The sequence below is a fragment of the Scomber japonicus genome, chromosome 1 (assembly GCF_027409825.1).
Source record: "Scomber japonicus isolate fScoJap1 chromosome 1, fScoJap1.pri, whole genome shotgun sequence".
NCBI classification, from domain to species: Eukaryota; Metazoa; Chordata; class Actinopteri; order Scombriformes; family Scombridae; genus Scomber; species Scomber japonicus.
This window is the reverse complement of record NC_070578.1, coordinates 31581420-31602571: the sequence shown is the minus strand read 5'-3', so window position 1 is coordinate 31602571 and position 21152 is coordinate 31581420. Positions and strand designations below refer to the sequence as shown.

The window sequence follows — 21152 nt, the reverse complement described above, 5'->3', positions numbered from 1 at the left end:
TGAGCATCATTAATGGTAAAAAGAATAAAATAATAACATAATAAAATGGCTTTGCACAATATGGTACCTTTTTAATAAACAATGACTTGGTAAATATGTCAGCTTCCACAAATCAAGGCTTTCCTCGTAATACCTAAAAAAATCTAAAAACTATAATAACCCTGGTTGTGTGTATTTTTAAAGCCCATCTAGGATAGGCATTACAAACTATATTTGGCTATGAATCAGGGGTGTCAAACATATGGCCCACAGGCCAGAACCCGGCCCACCAAGAGGTCCAATCTGGTCCACTGAATAACTTGCAAAGTATGAAAATTGCAGAAAAGTAATTCCACTTTTCCTGCTGCTTCAGATGTTGTTTCTTTCCGCAACCCTGACCAGAATACAACTCTCTGAAAAAACAATGAATTCATATTGTGGTCAAATTTAAATCACTCATATATTGATAATTGAGCAAAATGTTGTCAATCAGCAGCTTCTTTGCAAAATAATCTGAAAAATAGACACAATATTGTTGAAATTGCACTCATTTTTCTTCAGTATATAGATGCTTTGTTTTAGTAAAGCTATAGTGTATTGTTTGTAGGTTAATATGCAATGGTACTGGTCTGATCCTTGAGATCAAACTGGGCCCTCTATGTGGCCCTTGAACTGAAATGAGTGTGACACCCCTGCTATAAATGCTGGTATGTGGCAAAAGTTCATGCTCTACTTGTTCCCTTACCAGTGTTGGGGAGTAACATGTAACATGTAGTTACATGTAACATGTAGTTACATGTTACCGCAGCGTTACCTAATTTAATTTCAAAATAAATGTAACTGTAATCTATTGCAGTATAATAACAATTACTTATGAAAATGTTGATGATTACTTTCAAAGTAACAAAACACCTGTGCTTTCACACCAACTGTGCCTAATTTGAGGGACTTCTTGCAGATAATGCACTGCACTTCAAATTGATTGTTTGGTATCGGTTTTAACCAACCACTGAAACCTGATTGTTCAAGCCAACACCACCTGGATCCTTCAGAAAGAACTCCAATTCATTTCTCTGAAAAAACAACAACAAAAGTATGCGACATATGGATGGATTTAAGACTTTTTAAGGCCTAAGATTGAGATTATCAAATTTTAGACTTTTTAAGACCCTGCAGAAACCCTGCCTATAACAGCTGAAAACATTTGTTATAAAATTAGAAAAGCAATCATAAAGTAATCAAATGTAACAAGTTCCATTATTTTGATTAAATAATCTAAATAGTGACATTACTTATTACATTTTAAATAGGGTAACTAGTAATCTGTAACCTATTACATTTCCAAAGTAACCTTCTTAACCCTGCTCTTTACACACACACATTAAATATGTATGTAATATAACTGTAAAATAATCATCCACCTGTTATAGTACTAGTAAACCTGCAAAAAAAGCACAAACCTGCACTTGGGAGTGACAATAAAAAACTAAACCAGACGCCTTTAAAAAGAGGAGATACCAAGAGACAGAGCCTCTTTTTTCTTTCTTTTTTTGCCTTTTACTGTATTTGTTTTCATTTTTACAGCTCTGACCAATCCCAGTTCAGACTGGGAGGAGACCAGCCCGCCTTCAGTGAAGCCACACCTCTAAATGATCAAGGAGCTTCATACAGACTGTTGTTAGCGACGCAGCCTTGCTACACGGACAATTTCAGTTCTTTTTGGGGGGGGAGACATTTTTTACCCCCTTCCTCCTCCTCTTCCTCATCCGACTTGAGACCACCTTTGCAAAAAAATAAGAAACCCTCACATCTTTTTCAAGGTTTCTCCTGGTTGTTTGGGCCCCGTTTAAGGCTGGTGGCAGTCCTGCGAGGTGAGTTAAAAACCAGCTAGCTGTTGTGCTAACGTAGCATTTACACTTTACACCATAACCTTGCCCCCTTAGATAGACACAAGTATATAACGAGCATGCTAAATAAACACCGGGCTGCATATTTGTTACGACTTAATAATTCATTTAGAAGTCACCCAGCTGATTATTTTTAGGATAGGTTTGAGTTGCGGGCGTCAATAAGTTAAGCTAGTTTGAGTGAAGCTAGCAAGCTAAGAAGCTAACTAGCCACCATGATTTAGCTTTGACAAGGCTAACGCTAAAAAAGCAACACTTTTTGTTTTTTCTCTCTCCCTCTCTCTCTTTCGCTGTGTGTTTATTAATATAACCGTGTAATTAATACGTATCTCTCTATAAACTTTTCTCGCTTTATTTGGATGTTTACCGCGATGTTAATATAATGTAATGTGTGTATGTGTGTGTGTGTGTGTGTGTGAAGGCTAGTAGCGGCTAGCTCGACATGCTAACATGCTAACTGACCCTAATCACCAAATAAATACATAAATAACCATCTTAAACTTAATTTAACTGCAGTGCTGTGATGTTAAGACCCATGCCACATGTTAAATATGAGTCTGAGGTGTCCGGCGTTTGTTGCTTCTTTTTGACACCTAAGTATAACAAGCAAAAGGGTAACATTAATATATAGGTAGCCTTCAACATGTTTCACTGTAAGCAGGTACACCACCACTTTCTTTAAAAATAAAATACATATGTAGTACCATTTAAAAAGGTCAGCTCATAACTTTTGGGCTATAGGACGAAAGCCAACGTCAGCCATCAAGACAAGCTCACGGAGAGACGGATGGCGTTAAGCTCGGTGTGTTTGGCAGAGAGGGGGAGGGGATGAGAGGAGAGAGAGAGACAGCGCCTACATGGCTGCAAAAAGAAGTGTAAAAAAAAAAACCCTCTATGTCGTATGTCGAGCAATTTTTCCGCTCTGTATGCCGTTTCTATATATATATATGAAGCTGGATATGCAACAAACCAGCAAGACCTCAGCGACTCAAGCCAGCACCGTGTTTTCAGCCGATATTTGGTCGGTGTTGGTGGAGGTGGTGCAGCAGGGCAGCGAGGCACAATGTCGTCTCTTCCCCCGGCCGGACTAAATGCAATGACGTTTGCTTAGGGAGCGTCAATAACTTACTGATTTTCTTCTGCCGAAAAATGTATTGGCTGTGATAGTGAGAGCCTCACAGATAAACTTAAAAATATGTGTGTGTTTATATGTTTTTAAGTCCAGGGTTGGGATGGTTATTAAATGTAATTATAGGTTAATAGTTACCTTGTTTAAAGTGTAGTAAATAAGGGTGTGATTAGTTTAGTTTTAGTTTAGTTTATTTGCACAAAAATAAAAGTCAGATAAATATAAAAAATAACAATAAAAATAAAACATGTGCAGGTGAGGTAGGCACCCACTCTGGGCTTATCTTAGAACCTCACCTATAAGAGATAATATACAATAACAATGCAAAGAGAAATAACACAAATAAACCTATGTAATTTATTTAAATAATATCATGTACAAGCAGCTCAGGAGGCGAGATGATACATGATTTTAATACTAATTTTTGAAGAAAACTTCAATGACGAAATATAACTGGAAAAATATTGCTTTATTTGACCGAAAGTCACAAAATGCAAAATAGTGCGGGTGCATTTTGAAATGTTTTAACTAATCATCTTGTAATGAATGTCACTTCAGTTCTGCTTTTTAAGTATGAATTATCAAATGTATTGTAAAAGGTTTCCACCCCTCCACTCTCCATATAGATAGATATTTTATTGATACCAAAAATGAAGTATGAAGAATAGAAACAATTCTATTATATAAATATACACCCCTTTTTAAATAAGTAATGCAACTATTTAAATAATTTAATCTGTAGTAGTAGTAGTTCAGGTGTTTTTCATGGATACTGACATGTTTTATGAGGGAGATGTATCCCTCATTTGAAAATGTATTCAGATAAGATATAAAATATTAAATGAAAAAAATCAAAAGCAATATCTTAAAGGTCTGACTTCAGATGTAACCCTCTTTGTAATCAACATTTTCATAAGTAACTGTAATTTAACTATACTTTTTTTCAGTAACTGTACTTGAACTACATAATGCTGTCACATGTAACTAGTTACTCCGCAGTACTGGTGTTGAGTCTTGCTCAGTTTCATATATATTTCACTATTTAGTTTTATGTATTTTTAAAACCCATCTATCTAGCTTAGGCTATACATGCTTTAGTATGTGTTTAGTATTTTAGGTGTTCTCATGTAATTATCAAATTGGTTATTTACACTCACCGGCCACTTCATTAGGTACACCTATGTAATCTTATTTAATTCAGTATAATTAGGGTGCAGTATCTTGACTGGTGTTCCTAATATTTTGTCCACGCCATTTACATACATGAGAGGAATAAAATATTAGGAATACTAGTCAATATAATGCACCTCAGTGTGCCACTATCACCCACTATGACCTCAGTAATAAACAAAGTAAAATGATCACCTTCATGACAAAGTCAACAAAAACTGACAATGTATAACCTTCATAAATGTAGAATTTAAAGCAGAGCTTTTGTATTGGACTGAATTAGATTGCACCTGGTGTACCTAATGAAGAGGACGGTGACTGTATGTCATCATATCAGGTATTATTTCCTTTAAAGTCACTCAGCAATGTTGCTGTTAGTGGATCATGTCGCTCTTTATTTTCCTGTTGCCACTTATGAATAATTGCAGAACATTATATAGTAGTGGATTATTAATAAAATTGTGTACATACATAAAAGGTTTTGGCATCACAATATCCAGAAATCATGAATTGTCAAGAAGTCAGCAACACTTTAAAAAGTGTCCTGTACATACAGCATAATATCAGATAATTTTTGATGATGCTTTATATAAACTATAGATTTAGTTCCACTTACAAAAACCAAAACACTTATATTTTAAAGATGACCTATCTTGCCATTAGAGTTATTTGCCCTGTTTTATAAACCTAAAAGTGAAGCTTTCATGCCTGGACACAAAGTTTTTGATGGGAACAAAGCATTGAAAACGGCACATCTAGGATCCCAAATACATTGCTCAAAAATAATCACAAGCAACTCAGATGCCTTAATGTCTAAAATTTCAATTGAAGCACTGTAATGCTGAAAACGTGTCACTATTATAATTGGTAGAGTTTTATGAAATTAATGATTAACACCTGGTAAAAGTTGTGTAAATTAAACTCCTACATTAATATATATGTTTATGTTTTTAGGTTTTTTTTTTTGAGTGAAGTGATCATGTGGTCCTCTCATGAAGCTGCAGCGTGTGTATTACTTTGAGGACGGTCCCTAACCAGCTGCCATAGAGAGACTGCTGTAAAATGATAGGAAGCCCATTTAGGGAAAGCGGTGCTCTAACATATTATTTGCATACTACTTTCTCACAGCCGTTTGATTTAAATGCAGGTAGTTATTCTCTTTTTTTCCATTCTGACTTTTTTTTGTCAGTGCATGTTTGATTTTTATTTATTTATTTATTTTGTGGTTTGTGAACTCGGTACACAAAAGCGGGCTCTCTTGTTTGCTTGGTATGGCTTGCCATGTGTAAATAAAGGTATTGAATTTGAAATAACAGCAAGGTTTAAACATTTTTCAAGTCTCTATGATGGCTACAGACTGTTTAGCGGTATTGTGCGTATAGACCTAACACAGTGGGGGAGTTTTCACTTCAGTGTTACTTCACTTAAAACAGTGTGAAACACCAGCAGTTCAGATGTCAAATTGTTATTGTTGAGTTGTACTGAGGAAATGTTACATAAGAGAAAAAAAACAACATTTTTGCACTGACATACTTCCACTACAATGCATGTGGCATTGTTGCATTGGACTGACACGGAGACACTTTTAACAACCTCCGATATATATATCCTCATTCAACTGATTAATTATGTATAGATTTTAATCACTGTTCTGTTTAGTCTGCAGTTACAACATCAGAGTCAAAGAAGGAAGCAGTGTTGTCAAGTTTCAAAGACAAGTGAAATATGTTGTCAGCAAGGAAAGTTTGTTCAGGTGTCACTGTGATGAAGGAAATTTGAGCTTAAAACATTAAACATAATCTGCCTTCCTCTTCAAGTGTTGGGAATGTTTAAATCTACCCGTCCCATCAGTGTTTGACAACATACTGTATTTTATATCTTCATTCACATCTGTGTTTTTCACTTGTTGTGATGGCAGCTGTTTCTTTTTCTCCTCTGTCCAATTAAATTTCCTCACCTTAACCCTCACATATTGTTCATATTCTGACTCTTAATTAGTCTCCAGTTCACATTCATAAATACAATCATTAATAAATGTTTTATTAATCTTATGTGGGGGGGAAGACATTCACAATCACTATGTTGTGGTCCAAAAGAACATTTTATAGAATATGAAGAATACAACATGTTTGAGCTATTTTTGAATTTTTAAAAAAATAAATAAAAATGGGTCAGATTTGACCCTGAAGAGTATGTAACGGTAAAAAAACACTTAACTTAAGTACTTTACTTTAAAATGTTGATCACTTGATTTCTAAAAGTGTTACTCACTACCCCCCCAATCTTTGTGTACCTTTCTTACTACAAAGGAAATATGAACAGTCTGCACACTCTTGAGAAATGCTTGAGACTATTCGTTAAAGTTCACAGACTAGATAAAAACCAAACAAGCTGTTAACTGTCCATCTGTCTTTATCTGTTGTGCAGCCCCTTTGAGTATGAGTATACAATGAAGAGGCGTGTGGAGGACCAGGAACCAATATTTGCATCCCAGCAACAGCAATCACGTCGCCCCCCAGTTCAGGGTATTGCAGAGAGCTTCCAGCACCGGGCCCTTGCCCCGGCCCCTACTGTGATAGAGGCAGCCGCAGACAACATGCAGCCCTCCACTGGCATCCAGTATTCTCTCCCCCAGGGCTACCAGGTATGGTGCAAGGAGTTGGTGCTTGAACAGGTTCTTAGATCTACATTTATCAGACACCAAATGCCAGTAAATTGCCTTTAGTGAAAAAATTAATACAGCCATATTGAGTCAAAACTTTTTTCTTTTCCAGCTTATCTTTCTTACTCTGTGCCATAGGCCTCCATTGTTATCCAAAAACTATTAAAAACATGTCACACCGCTGCACTGGGTGGCATGTTCCTCTATTCCTCAAGATGGTTGCTACGGTAGCTTGTTTAGAAACGGCGATGAGATAGTTACCTTCTAAAGTAAAGTTCCCAGTATGATACCACTAAGTATGCGTGGGAAACCCCTTCTGTTTACAGCTTTGGTAGCTTGTTCTGTTATGTAACACAACCTCTTAACTTGGTACTACATTATACATTTCTCAAAGAACTAGTACAAAGCAAGAGGTTGTGCACAACAAGCGAACAAGGTTGTAAACATCTGATCTTTGTTGAATTGGCTCTGCACATAAGATATGTTGATAAATGGAAAAATTGAGAAAGATCGCTAGCTAAAATAATTTAAAAATGATAAATTATGTGTAGTTATCTATTGTGCTCACGTTGCATTTAATTAATTATTTAAAGATTGTAAAGAAAAGAGTAAGTGTTTTTATAGATCTAGAAATGGATGTGTGTTTCTTCCTCTCAACAGGTGCCTACAATGCCTCAGAGCACAGGTGGTCATGGACATAACAGCACTGCACCTCATGTTGGGCCCCATGCACACAGCATAGCAGTTCAGTCCCAGGGCCCTGCAGTGGTCCAGGGACACGTTCATGCACCGGCACCCTTGACTTCAGCCCAAGGACAACAGCAGTTTCAGCGACTGAAGGTAACTACATACATGCAAACATGGACATGGTCTTTAAAATATGTGCACCAAAGTTAACCTGAAATCTTGGTTGCCAGTCTAGGCAAAGTATTTTAATGAAATCATGGATGAAACCAAAAAATAAGGACTATTTATTTGACATGCTTCAGGTTTTTACTTGTTAAGTTGGATATATTTAACTTTTTCTGTTTCTAAGATGATGTTTATTCTGCAGTTAATGGTTCTTTTAGGGGGATTTGTCAGTTTATTTTCACACCTGTCTTTTGTAGGTTGAAGATGCCTTGTCCTATCTGGATCAAGTGAAACTGCAGTTTGGGAATCAGCCACAAGTTTATAATGATTTCCTTGATATTATGAAGGAGTTCAAGTCACAGAGGTCAGTTCAAATTTATATATTTAGCCTTTCTATGTGTTAAGTCTTCACATATTAAATAATTAGAACAATATCCATCATCTGCTTTGATGAATCAGATACTAAATAAGCATAATCTCCTCTGTCACTACAGCATAGACACTCCTGGAGTTATCAGCCGTGTGTCCCAACTCTTCAAGGGCCATCCAGACCTCATCATGGGTTTCAACACTTTCTTGCCACCCGGATATAAGATTGAGGTTCAAACTAACGATCTAGTCAATGTGACCACGCCAGGCCAGATTCACTACATTACCCCTCATGGTATCTCTGTTCAAAACATCCCTGTAAGTGGAGCGCCCAGCCAACCTGCGAGCCAACACCAGCACCAGAGTCTGCCACAGGCTGGCCCACACACCACCACGGCCACTACCACCCCACCCATCCCCGCCCAGCCTGCAGCAAACAAAACCAACAAGGTAGAATATGAACTTCTATATTGGTTCACCAAATTGAGTGCAGCAGACTAGAGTCTTATTGGTTCTGTTCCATAGGCTGATATCTTGTTATTATCTAAATATTTTAAGATTTGTTCAAAGATATCAATAACTTGTCATTCTTGCACACCAAACTGAATCTTTTTGTATGTTTTAAGTGTCATAACATGTTTATGCACTTCTCTGTTAATCTCATAAGCCAATGCAGTCTCCAGCCCACACCCCCACCAGCCAGCCCAACCCATCTATCCCATCCTACGCCTCACCACGCTCGCCTTCGGTCCAGTCCCACACCCCTGTGAGCAGCACACCGTCTGGTGGGCCACCTCTCCAGAACAACCAGCCTGTGGAGTTTAACCATGCTATAAACTACGTCAACAAGATCAAGAACCGCTTCCAGGACCAGCCAGACATCTACAAAGCCTTCCTGGAAATCCTGCACACATACCAGGTAAGGAAATGCACACCAATAACAACATATTCATTCTTTGTAGTATATACAGGGGTGTTGGTCCCCGAATGACTTTGTGTTGCCATCTAAAAAAAAGGAACACTTTCTTATCCTACTACTAACTCTTTTCTTTTAATTACAAATTTTCTAGAAGGAACAACGAAATGCTAAAGAGGCAGGAGGCAACTACACCCCAGCACTGACTGAGCAGGAGGTCTACACTCAGGTGGCAAGGCTCTTCAAGAACCAGGAGGACCTGCTCTCAGAGTTTGGACAGTTCCTCCCTGATGCAAACAGCTCAGTAGTAAGTCTCTTTATAGTACAGTTAAACACAGAGGAAATATTATTATAACAAACATTGCTGTAAAGTAATAATGTTTTTAATAACTTTATTTTGAAACAGTGGCTTAAACATAAATAACTTGCTCTCTTCATTCAATTAAGTGCCTCAACCCTTATTCCTAATCTTTGTAATAGTTGATATTATTTATCTGTCAACTGTTTGGTGAGGTAACGTTGTGTAGTTCTCTTCCCAGCTGCTGGGCAAGACTGCCCCGGACAGGGCAGAGTCGGTGCGTAATGATCATGGCGGCACAGTAAAGAGACCCCTACTAAACAACAAACAGAGACTGAGCCAGAACGGCCTGCCGATCAGGAGACCTGTGGGAGTGGGAGTGGGAGTCACGCCCCCAGTCAAGGTACATACCGCTCTACATGTTGACTGCATATTAAATTATTGTACTGTTTATGTCTTTCTGTGATTTTAGACCTAATGGGTCATATATTATAGTATGTGTGTATATAAGTATGTTTATAACTTGACACCAGTTGTAATGTCAGTGTACTGCAATGGCACTTGCAAAATAAACAAATCTTACATTTTAGTCATGCTTTGGACTTTTGAATTTGTACACAAGTATTTTTGGCACATAACTCCAAAAAAAAAAAAGTTGGTCAATAACTTAGTAATAGGTTATGGCCTTTAAATCATCTTCAGTATGATATTTTGTTCTACTTTAAAAACAAATGAAACAACAATTGAACATTTTTCTTTTGTTTTGTCAAATCCTCTGTACTCTTGTAGAAGAAACCCAAAATAGTGATGAAGGACCACGGCATGACTGAAGTCGGCAAACACAGCACCAGCACTGAAACTATGTTCTTTGAGAAGGTCAGTACTGTTAAAAATCAATACTTATTGTTCTTGTCTTTTATTAATAAGATGAATAAAATCTTTAATTAATGAATTTCAGAAGAAGGTGTGTTAATTTAGTTTTTTTGTCCAACATCAATGAAAACAGGTGAAGAAGGCTCTTAGGAGCTCTGAGGCATATGACAACTTCCTGCGGTGTCTACACATCTTCAACCAGGAGGTGATTTCGCGTGCCGAGCTGGTCCAGTTAGTCATCCCATTTCTTGGGTGAGTTTACACATTGCAGTCTGTTGGTGATGCAGATACATACACCTAAACCACATATGCCAATGTTTTATTGCTTCTATAACTGTACTTCTGTGCATTGTTGCTAAAGAATATCATCATACTAAAATATAGTCATTTTGTTTGGCTTTTATTAAAAACGTTCACCATTGTTTATCGCTAGAAATACCAGTCAAACACAGAGCTTCACACTTCCTGCATTTCACATTGTTATCATTGTGGAACACTTCACAGAAAATTCCCAGAGCTTTTCACATGGTTTAAAAACTTCCTGGGCTACCGAGAATCCAGCCACGGGGAATCAAGCCAAGCGGAGAGTTTACCCAAGGAGCGTGCAACAGAGGGCATCGCCATGGAGATTGACTATGCTTCCTGCAAGAGGCTGGGGTCCAGCTACAGAGCACTGCCAAAAAGCTACCAGCAGCCTAAGTGCACAGGGAGGACGCCACTCTGCAGAGAGGTGAGTCCCTGAAATCTGCGTCTTAAAGTTTTTCCTATTTAATGCATTTTTGGTTAAGTAGCTTTAGGAAGTGTTAGGTCAAGATATGTTCAACATTACAAATTCCACTTTAACACAGCATAGCAGATTGCCTTTAACATCCAAAGCTGCAACCAATTCATGTTTACTGTACACCACTGAAATTAATCATCGATTATTTATTGACATTGTCACAACTAAGAGCACTTTCTCACTGCTTTCCTCAGAATAAATAAAGGTTTGAATGTGTATTTGCAGGTTTTGAATGACACATGGGTCTCATTTCCATCATGGTCTGAGGATTCTACAGTTGTAAGCTCCAAGAAAACTCAGTATGAGGAGCACATTTACAGATGTGAGGATGAGCGCTTTGAGGTGAGGAATACTCAGTACACTCTATAAAGTAAAAATTGTAGTCTTCTTTGGTTGTAAGAATGTGTGGAGTCAAGAAGTGGTTGACAAAATGTAGATATACAGTTGAAAAAACCCTGCTAATGTCATTTAAAGTAATATTAGTCAGAGTTGATTGGCAAAAGCTTTTTTAAAAAAAACTATAATAAAAGGATTCAGTCATTAACTTCTCTGTGGTGGCGCCCCCTATAGCTGGATGTTGTGTTGGAGACCAACCTTGCCACGATACGAGCCCTCGAGACAGTGCAGCGGCGGCTTTCTCGCATGTCTGCTGAGGAGCAGCTGCGCTTCAAGCTGGACAACACATTGGGCGGCTCCTCAGAGGTAATTCACCGCAAAGCTATCCAGAGGATATATGGAGACAAAGCCCACGACATCATCGACGGGCTAAAGAAGAACCCAGCTGTGTCCGTCCCCATAGTGCTGAAGAGGTTAGTTAAGACTTTGATTTCTTTGCTTTTTATCTACTTAGGGCTTCATTTTATACAGTTTAATTTAGAACCACTTAAGATTGTGAGTCACCTTCTTGTCGCTGTTTACAGGTTAAAAATAAAGGAGGAAGAGTGGAGAGAAGCCCAGAGAGGCTTCAACAAAATCTGGCGGGATCAGAATGAGAAGTATTACCTGAAGTCACTCGACCATCAAGGCATCAACTTCAAGCAGAATGATACCAAAGTGTTTCGCTCAAAGACCCTGCTCAACGAAATTGAGATGCTGTATGATGAGGTAAGGAAGCAATGATGGGATAGATAGAAAATAAGGAAAACATAACAGCGTGATGCATGATTTATTTGTAGTTAGCTCAAACAAGAACAGATAAAACTGTCTTTGAATCTTTTTGTTCACACAGAGCGGTGAAGCTTTTGATACTTTATAATTACTTATGAAAATTTGTAGCTTTAAATGTGATTTGGAACAGTCTATCATTTAGATATTTGACTCTCATACTGTACACTACTTTCTCAAAAGAGAGATCTTCAATGATGCCAATTAACTTCTGCCTGTGTCTTGTAGCGCCAGGAGAGAGCATCAGAGGAAACTGCCACACCGCCTCCCAGCGGCCCACACATGAACCTGACCTATGATGACAGCCAGATCCTGGAGGATGCCGCCGCCCTCATCATCCACCATGTCAAAAGACAAGTTGGCATCCAGAAAGAAGACAAGTACAAGATCAAACAGATCATCCACCACTTCATCCCTGACCTGCTTTTTGCTCAGCGAGGTGAGCTCTCTGATGTGGAGGAAGAGGAAGAAGAGGAGGAAGAGGACATGGAGGTAGATCAAGATGGTCCCAAGAAGCACAATGGCCTGCCAGGCAACAGCCCATCAAAGTCCAAGCTCCTCTTCAGCAACACGGCAGCTCAGAAGCTGCGGGGCACAGATGATGCTTACAATCTGTACTTCGTGAACAACTACTGGTATATCTTCCTCCGTCTTCATCACATCCTCTGCTCTCGTTTGCTGCGAATCTACGGGCAGGCGGAGAAGCAGATCGAGGAGGATGCCCGCGAGAAAGAGTGGGAAAGAGAAGTTTTGGGGGTCAAAAGAGACAAGAATGAAAATCCAGCAATTCAACTTAAGATGAAGGAGCCCAGTAAGTGCAAAACATTGTGTGGTTTGTTTTGTTTTAATATAATTGTAAGCATTTTGATCCCACTAAATCGCAGGGGGTGTCATAGTCTGTTTTCTCATTATATAACCAATCTGTCTGCTGTCCATTTTCTCATTACAGTGGACGTTGACGTAGAGGACTATTACTCTGTCTTTTTGGAAATGGTGCGTAACCTTTTGGATGGAAACATGGAGCCGGCTCAGTACGAGGACTCTTTGAGGGAAATGTTTACTATCCATGCCTACATTGCCTTCACCATGGACAAACTCATCCAGAGCATTGTCCGGCAGGTTAGCACGCACAATATTTTCATCATTTGATTTGATTTTTTATCCACGTATTTTCCAGGGCAGTGTCATTAGTTCATGAAAATATCAGAAAAATTATATTTTTTCTGTTAAGAGTGAGGTGGGGTAAAAAGAAAAACTCTGCTTTAACAGAGGAGAGCTTTATTTCCTGTTTTTCCCTAAATAACACATTTATCGTTTGTCTGTGATAGATAACTGAACCCTTATCCCTTCAGTCATTGGGTGTGTTGCTACTGTATCTATCTATCTATCTATGCTACTGTATCACTTGTAGCCTCCGTACCGATAAGAGTATGATCCGACAAGGTCAGTGAACTCACCTGTTGCACGCTGACTGCTTTTTTTTTTTTTTTAACTTCACAGCTCCAGCACCTTGTCACTGATGATGTTTGTTCACGTGTGACGGACTTGTACCTGAGCGAAAGTGCCAATAAAGCCACAGGAGGCACGATGTCCACGCAGGCATCCAGATCCACAGCAGAGAGCACCTACCAGCGCAAAGCAGAGCAGCTCATGTCTGATGAGAACTGCTTCAAGGTACACCAAGCACATCAAGCATTATCATATCTTTGTTAACCAGTCTGCTCTTCTTTTGAACACTCTCCTTATAGACATGTTTTTTATACTTTTCTCTCATTGCTTGTGTGTCTAGTTGATGTTTTTGAAGAACCGAGGTTCTGTCAGTCTGGCCATGGAGCTGCTGGACACAGAAGAGGACAACTCTGATGAGCCAGCCGAGGCAGAGGTAAGACTCATACATACACATAAATAGACACAGGGAACTTCTTAAGTACACTGCATCTGTGTTACCCAGAGGAACAGATTTGCACTAAGTGTGTCTTTTTTAAGGTTTGAGTTAATGGTGAAGTTTAATTATGTTGTAGTGTTTCTAATACTGTGTCCACCAAAAGTTGACATAAATTGGTATTAGTCCTGAAACAATTACTGCTTCCTCCTGTAACTGCTCCAAAAAGATGGAGATGTAGATGTTTATTTATGAGAAACGTGTTTATCTATGTTTGCTCTGTCCCCAACAGAGGTGGTCAGACTACGTGGGCAGATACCTGAACTCAGATTCAGCCTCTCCAGAGCTGCGTGAGCATTTGGCCCAGAAGCCGGTGTTCCTCCCCAGGTGAGGCCCCAGCCATGTCTCCCTCTTGTCTGCACACTTAAAACTTCTGTCCTGAGCCTCTAGTCAGCCGAGCAGCCACTCCACTGTTGACAAGCCAGACCAGCTGCCAAACAACTCATTTTCAGAGATTAAAAAAACACAGTGGCACTTTTTACAAGCTTGACTTAGGAAGCTCTTTGTATTCACAACATTTTTGGGGCATAGGAGCTCTGCCTTAATAGTAACGGACAAACAGCGAGAGTTTGAGAGAGTTAATTTACAAGAGGGACTCCACAGTTACAGTGCAACCCATGTCTGGAAAGAATCTCATTGGCCATGAACATTTTTTCAGTTTCTGACGTCTGCCTCACGTAGAAGATTGCACTTTACATGGCCATTCTTTTAAAAAATATAAATGGAATTTATTTATTCATCGATTGAGTTCCTTTTTAATGGGAATTTTATTTATTCATAGTAAGGTTTTTAAAAATGGTTTTGGCTTGATCGTGGTTTTGAATTTCCCGCTTAGCAGACATCTATAAGGAATCATTTGGTTTGATTATTCACATTGTATTGAATTTAAATGCTGATTTTTTTCATTGTGTAACGTGATAACAAAAAGTCTTTGAACACGCAAACTGAAAGTAAAACAAATGGGTTTCACCTTTTTGTCATTTTATTTCATTTTTCTACGATGTCTTTGACCTGAGTTTGAGAGACTAAAGCTCTTGTTTAGGACCTGAGTGACTTTGTTAAGACAGAACAGTGAAGTCATGGTTTTCTTTTCTACCTTATCATGCCCTTTGTTTGTGATTGTATTCAAATCAAAGGTCCTGTATGTGACTTAATCACTGTTTGCAATTGTAAATGTTCAAAAATGTCCATTTTGTTTAAGTCTGTTATACTCAGTGTTATGTTTGTAATAATTTTCAGTGGAAACAGTGCACTCCCGTTGCAACTTTTTGTTGTTGGGTGAGGTTTTTTTTTTCCACTGGTTTTGAGAGAGATTTGTGCTCAAGTTTTTTAAAACTCTGGTCAAGCACATTATCTGCAACACTTGTACAGAGGAGTAGGGTTTGTAAATAAAAATGATCGTCTAAATTGTATGTTCATATGTTGGTGTATTTCTTTCCTGACACCTCAGAGCTGTGCATGGAGGCGTGGTTGTGTCCGCTCTGTCTTAAAGCTCCAGATGAGTGTTGTGTATATAATGCTTGTCTGTCTTTTGATTTTCAATGCTTTTTTTTTTTCTTTTTGTTTTATTTTATATATTTTGTTATATTTTTTTTTGAGATGGCTGTCCATTACCATAAACATTTCAAAAAAAGCTTTTTTTAAAATACAGAACAATCTTGCTATTAGTTTTCTCTTATTTAACCCATTGCATAAATCTGGTACCTGACTATGATTTATCATTGGGCTCACCCACATCTTGTCCTTTTTTTCCCCCCACCAAATCTATGAGAGGTCAGCAGCACAGGAGGTCTAAAGAAGCCCTTCTTCACCAAAATAACCTTCAGCAGTAAAAAAAAAAAAAATCTAGCAGTTTCCTTTTTTCCAGTTGTGTTGGGTCTTCATCTCATGATCATAACACTCTGTACATTGTTGGTGGAAGTATGTGCACATCAAAGTATTCTCAGCTCATATTTTTTTGGATTGGTTTCCGATCAGGCAGCAATTTTCTAGTTGTTTTTGTTTCTAACAGTTTTACCTGAAATTGGCCTCACTGTCATTGTCTTTTAAGTGGAGCCCTGAATGCAAAAATATGCTTCATGGTTTCAGTCTTCGCTCTCACCTGTACCCTCTGTGGTAAGTACACATTTAAAACTTTCCTTCAGGTGGGGTGAATATTTGCATTTTTAAATTTTTTTTTTATTATTTTTTTTTATTACCTGCACAAAAATCGGGATCAATTTCCAATTTAAAAGGAATATTTGTTTGCCAAGCATATTTAGATTTCAACTATGTGGCTGTTCAACGGAAGTGCACTGTAAAGAAATATTACGACTGCTGCCTCTGCTGCTCTTATAGATCCACATTTCCCACGAATGATTTGACTCCCTATCTAATTCTGTTACTCGGTGAGTTGCAATGCATGGGTTTAAAAAAAAACAAAAAATTCTTGTTTAAAGGGACAGTCCTCTCAAATTTGACTTAGCTCTCAATTTAGCTTGTTAAGATTGTGTGTGTATGATGGCTGACTACATCCTCTTTTAAGCTGTAAAAAAAAAAAAAAAAAAAGCACAGTGCATACTGTCAAACACAAAATTGTGTCATGTAACATTCTTAAATGAAAATAAAAGTTGACAGATTTTTAGAAATTTGTGCGAACTTTCCCTGTAAACGTGATACACTCTTGATGAAGAGCAGGATTTTTTTCTTTTTTTTTGTTTCTTTCAGGTCAGCCAGTATTATTCATATTTGTCAATCTCTTCTGGCTTTCAGGAATTTGAGGAGGATAAGGAAGTGCCAGAGAGGATGGGAGCAACTGCAGCAGGAGAGAATGTCCAAGGGCTCCTCCGACAAGTCGCAGGACGGCAAGAGTGAACTAAAGATGGAGTGCATGTTCAAGCTCAACTCCTACAAGATGGTGTACGTCTGCAAATCAGAGGACTACATGTACAGGCACACAGCGCTCACACGGGCTCATCAGGTAAGCACAGGAAAAAAAAATAAGTTGTCATCACCTGTTGTCATCAATTGTAATCAGCTACAGACTTTTGTACTTTTGTCTGCTTCTAATTATCATTAAACGTTAGTTCATCACAGAGACATGGGGAAAGTAAATATTTAAATTTGTCTGTCACCATCGGGAATATTTCAAAAGCACCTGAACAACAAAGTGGGTCACAATGAGCGAACACACTAAAGGCCACGCGTCTGATCACTTCTTCACTTTATCAAAGAGGTGGATTTTAAGTAAAGCATGCTAATTAGAGTCACAGATGCGAGCAGATGCAGATTCACCCGGGCAGTGGAAATACGTGTCTGCACTAGTTGAAACTGTTTCAACTTGAGTGAAAAATTTGTGTGAATACCAAAGCTTTATGATTGTGCTTCACTGGACATTTACGAGAGGGGAAAAGGAGAGAGACTGGAGGGAAAAGACAGAAAAACACAGAGTCTCTGAGTTTAGTCCGAGGTTGAACTGAACACAAACACACAGATGTAGTCGGCCCGCTTGTTGATATCTAGTTTACAGCTAACAGACAGTTTGGTATTTTGGCTGTTTGGGGCAGTGGTCAAAAACATGCGAATGATCCAAGGCGAAAATTTGCTTTGTATTCTGTCTGAGCAAAACTTTAGAGGTTAACATTTCAAAACTGTGAAGAACACAGTGAGTGTTGTGTCTCTATTAATAAACTCCTAGTGTGCAGCCAAGCACTCTTTTAAACAACAGAACGTTGGATTCAAAGACAAGAAGTATATTTCTATAGACCATCTAGAATATTCCTATTTGCAGCCAATAATAAAATCATGTTATGTTAGGTTTAAATTTTTAATGAATGTTTAGTTTAATTTAATTTATTAGAATTAGGATATAAGGGGTCACAGACTGGTTGAACAAGAAGAGCATACAGTGTGCAGTACAGTCATGTGATGTTTTTCACAACCTTAAAGAAACATTCAGCTAAATTTTATGGGGAAAGTCAAGATGTTACAAGCTTTAGTAAGGTAGAGTGGACGATACAGTACAGTTAAAGCAAGTTCAGAAATGTTCACCTGTTGTACATGAGAATTTTTTTTTTTTTTTTTTTACATATTTATATATTATCAGTTAGTTTTAGTAGATGATTTTCTTTCTTTGTCTGTTGTCATTATCATAAAACTACAATTTAAAAATTTGACCCAAAAACTCAAGCTTATGATCATAGAGTTCATTTTACTGTAAAATCCATTTTTAGTGATAATCAAGGGTTAGCAAGGTGGATATTTTAATATTGGTTGTTCTATCAATAAATATTCTTTTAAAATTATTATATGACTCTTTAATAGGAGTCAGGAGTTAATATGTTACAGTCCAGACTTAAATCTCTTGTTGCATGTTGTTTATGAAAACGTATTTTAGTTTTTAAGGTGATGACAGGAGTCCTTCAGCATTCATCCTGTGGTGATACGATGCCCCCTAGTGAACGCAGATGATCTCAGCCTGTCACATACAGACGGGCCGTCACATTCAAATATCATCTCACTTTTGCCGCCTTTAGAAACGATCGTCCTCACTGACGAGAGGAGTGACATTGCCACAGGATGAATGCTGAGAATTAGACCTGAAAATAGCTCTCTGCAGCCCAGTGGATTGATTAGTTTGTTATATCTGGATGAAGATGACCTTTACAGACATTTTTTTCTGTGTTGGTATCACAGCAGCAGTTGGTATTAACTGCATCTCTCTGCTCGATTGTCTCTTTCAGTCTCAGCAGCGGGTCAACACACGCCTGCACAGACGCTTCCAGACGTGGCTGGACTCTTGGGCCAAGGAGCACGTGACGAGCGACATGGCTGCCGACAACCGCAAGTGGCTGATGGGAGACGGACAAGAAGGCCTGGTGTCTTGTACCACCACTTGCAACCCCGAGATCCTCCATTATCTCAACGTTAACAAGTACCGGGTGAAGTACAGAACACTGTAGTCTCTCTGAAAGATAAACTGTGGCTGTGATCGTCATCGCACAACAGACTGCCGGTAATGACTTTTAAATATAAAAGCAGCTTCATGTGGATTTTTCACACCTGCCGTTACTGGATTTAGTTGCCAAATGTTGTGTGGTTATCAGTCCAGGGTTCATGTCAGATTTAAAGTTTTTGTTTCCCTGTTCTGCAAACGCGGGCGAAACCGTTTCAGGAACTTTGCGCTAACTTTTAAGCTTACTCTGCAATGTTTGTCAAATAATAGTTTTGCAGGTATTGCTGTCAGTAGATTGTAAAAAAAAAAAACCCACCTGGTTTAGTAACTCCAAAAGAAATTGTTTAAAGCAGATTTTTATATTATTAATTGATTATACAAAATAAAAGCACTCCCTGCTGTATTTCCTCTCTGGAATAATTCACAGTTTGAACAAAACATCTGGTTAAACATTTCATAAAACAATTATTTGGCTGTTTTTCAGAGGACCACTTCATCACACCACAGGAAATAAAAACAAACAACCTCAGTTTTTTTTAGGTAGCAAGAACTTGTACCTGTTACCTCTGTGAAAATGTGCATACTCTGACTTGGAGCTTAATCTGGCTTCCAGCTGTAAAATTGTATAGCCTGTGAATTTCTTTTTTCTTTTTTCGAAGGTAAAGGTGCAATACTGCACTCTATAGTCGACATCTCTGGCAACTGCTGGGAAGATGCTTGACATCAGTACAATGTCAGCAGAGTGTATCAAGTACAATAAGTTATGACTGCCCAAACTCTTTGTGTAAATATGTTGTTTATATCTAGATTTTTTTTTTAAATCAGATGTCATCGATGTGTAGCATACATTAACACACATAGTATTGATATTTAGCTAGAGGTTGCAGAGACATTTATTAAGAAAATGCAAAAATTTTAACTGTTTATTACCAAAGGGTGTTAAATAGAGACCTTTTTCGTTTGTGGTCTGTTGAACATGTTTTCCCCTCAAGTCTTCATTTAGTAGAAAAAAATCACCCGTTTGTACGTTTTTTCGAGACAGAGCCGTCTACTCTCCCTGCGCTTTTCAACCTTCAGTCTTCAGCATCAGTATCTCTCGTGGTGTTAACATGATTGAATGTAGCCCAGCAGCAATTATTGCTTTTGAAAGCAACATTAAATGTCCGTTTTTCTTTTGAAGTACTGACTCTACAGTACTCAACTTTTTTTCTTGTATGTAAAACTTAACCAAATGGTTAGGATCTGTTCGACAGATGTGGTGGTCTCACAGCGCATCACCTATAAAAACTGTACATTAATTTGTGTTTATTTTTTATGCACAGTGTTGATGACAAACACTGACAGATGTATAGTGGGGTCTATACGTGAATGTCAGACTTGTGTGAGTTGTGTACAGTTTTAGGATCAAGACAACAAGTGAGCAATAATTCCTTCGATTGCAGTTAATCAAAGCTATCTGTTTGTATTTCTCGCTGAAATACAAATGTGAATGTTAAATTCCCTTAAAAGAGGGATGTAAACTAAGGATTTTTTTTTATTGCCTTTCCCCTCTGCAGTTTGTTTATTTAAAAAGTGGAATTAGCGCTGTAGATATTGTGGGTAAATGTTGAATATCTATATCACACTAAAGCTTGTCAAGTGTGTGTGAAACAAGGGGGAATCGACATAAGACACATTTAACTTTTTAGGAAAGCAATTACACCACCTATACATTCACATGAATGGATCATAATGCGAGCAAACACACCAAAAGGTTTTGATATGTGGGCGTGCACATCGGCAACAAAACATTTTTATCGGTCAACATTTTCCAGGGACATTTAAAGGCGACAGTCAAGTTACATAACCAGCTACAGACAATCTTGGAACAGTTTATTACTTGGGTTTTTATTTTTATATTCACTATGTTTAATATGGAATACCACAGGAAGTCCCGGGGAGCTGATTGTACATAAAAGACATCGTTTGTACCTTGTTTTAAATGTGTCTCTTCTCTTGACTTTTATGATGTTGTACATGAGTGTTAGTATGGTGTTTGGCATTAAACTATCCTTTGAATAGACAGAAACCTTTTTTCCTTTTTTCATTTCTGCCTTTGTGTTTGTATGATTTATGGCCACTTTAAAACAAAATAGCCATTAATGCTCAACCATCTACACACTGAATATAAGTTTATA

At 38.1% G+C, this 21152-nt stretch overlaps 1 protein-coding gene across 2 annotated transcripts; it reads left to right on the top strand.

Moving 5' to 3' along the window:
* The first annotated feature begins 1657 nt into the window (after nt 1-1657).
* Nucleotides 1658-21140, top strand: LOC128356034 (paired amphipathic helix protein Sin3a-like). Of its 2 annotated transcripts, none has more exons than XM_053316474.1 (21): nt 1658-1850; nt 6613-6829; nt 7508-7687; nt 7957-8063; nt 8194-8518; nt 8736-8987; nt 9139-9291; nt 9524-9685; nt 10072-10158; nt 10289-10407; nt 10660-10885; nt 11162-11278; nt 11507-11745; nt 11857-12040; nt 12329-12911; nt 13050-13219; nt 13601-13774; nt 13890-13982; nt 14275-14369; nt 16794-17001; nt 18764-21140. In XM_053316474.1, the coding sequence occupies exons 2-21, from the start codon at nt 6635-6637 to the stop codon at nt 18980-18982; spliced, it is 3888 nt and encodes a 1295-aa protein (XP_053172449.1). In that variant the 5' UTR covers nt 1658-1850; nt 6613-6634; the 3' UTR covers nt 18983-21140. The 2 variants fall into 2 exon arrangements, with proteins under 2 accessions (XP_053172449.1, XP_053172441.1); XM_053316466.1 differs by having other exon boundaries at nt 9512-9685.
* Nucleotides 21141-21152: the final 12 nt, after the last annotated feature.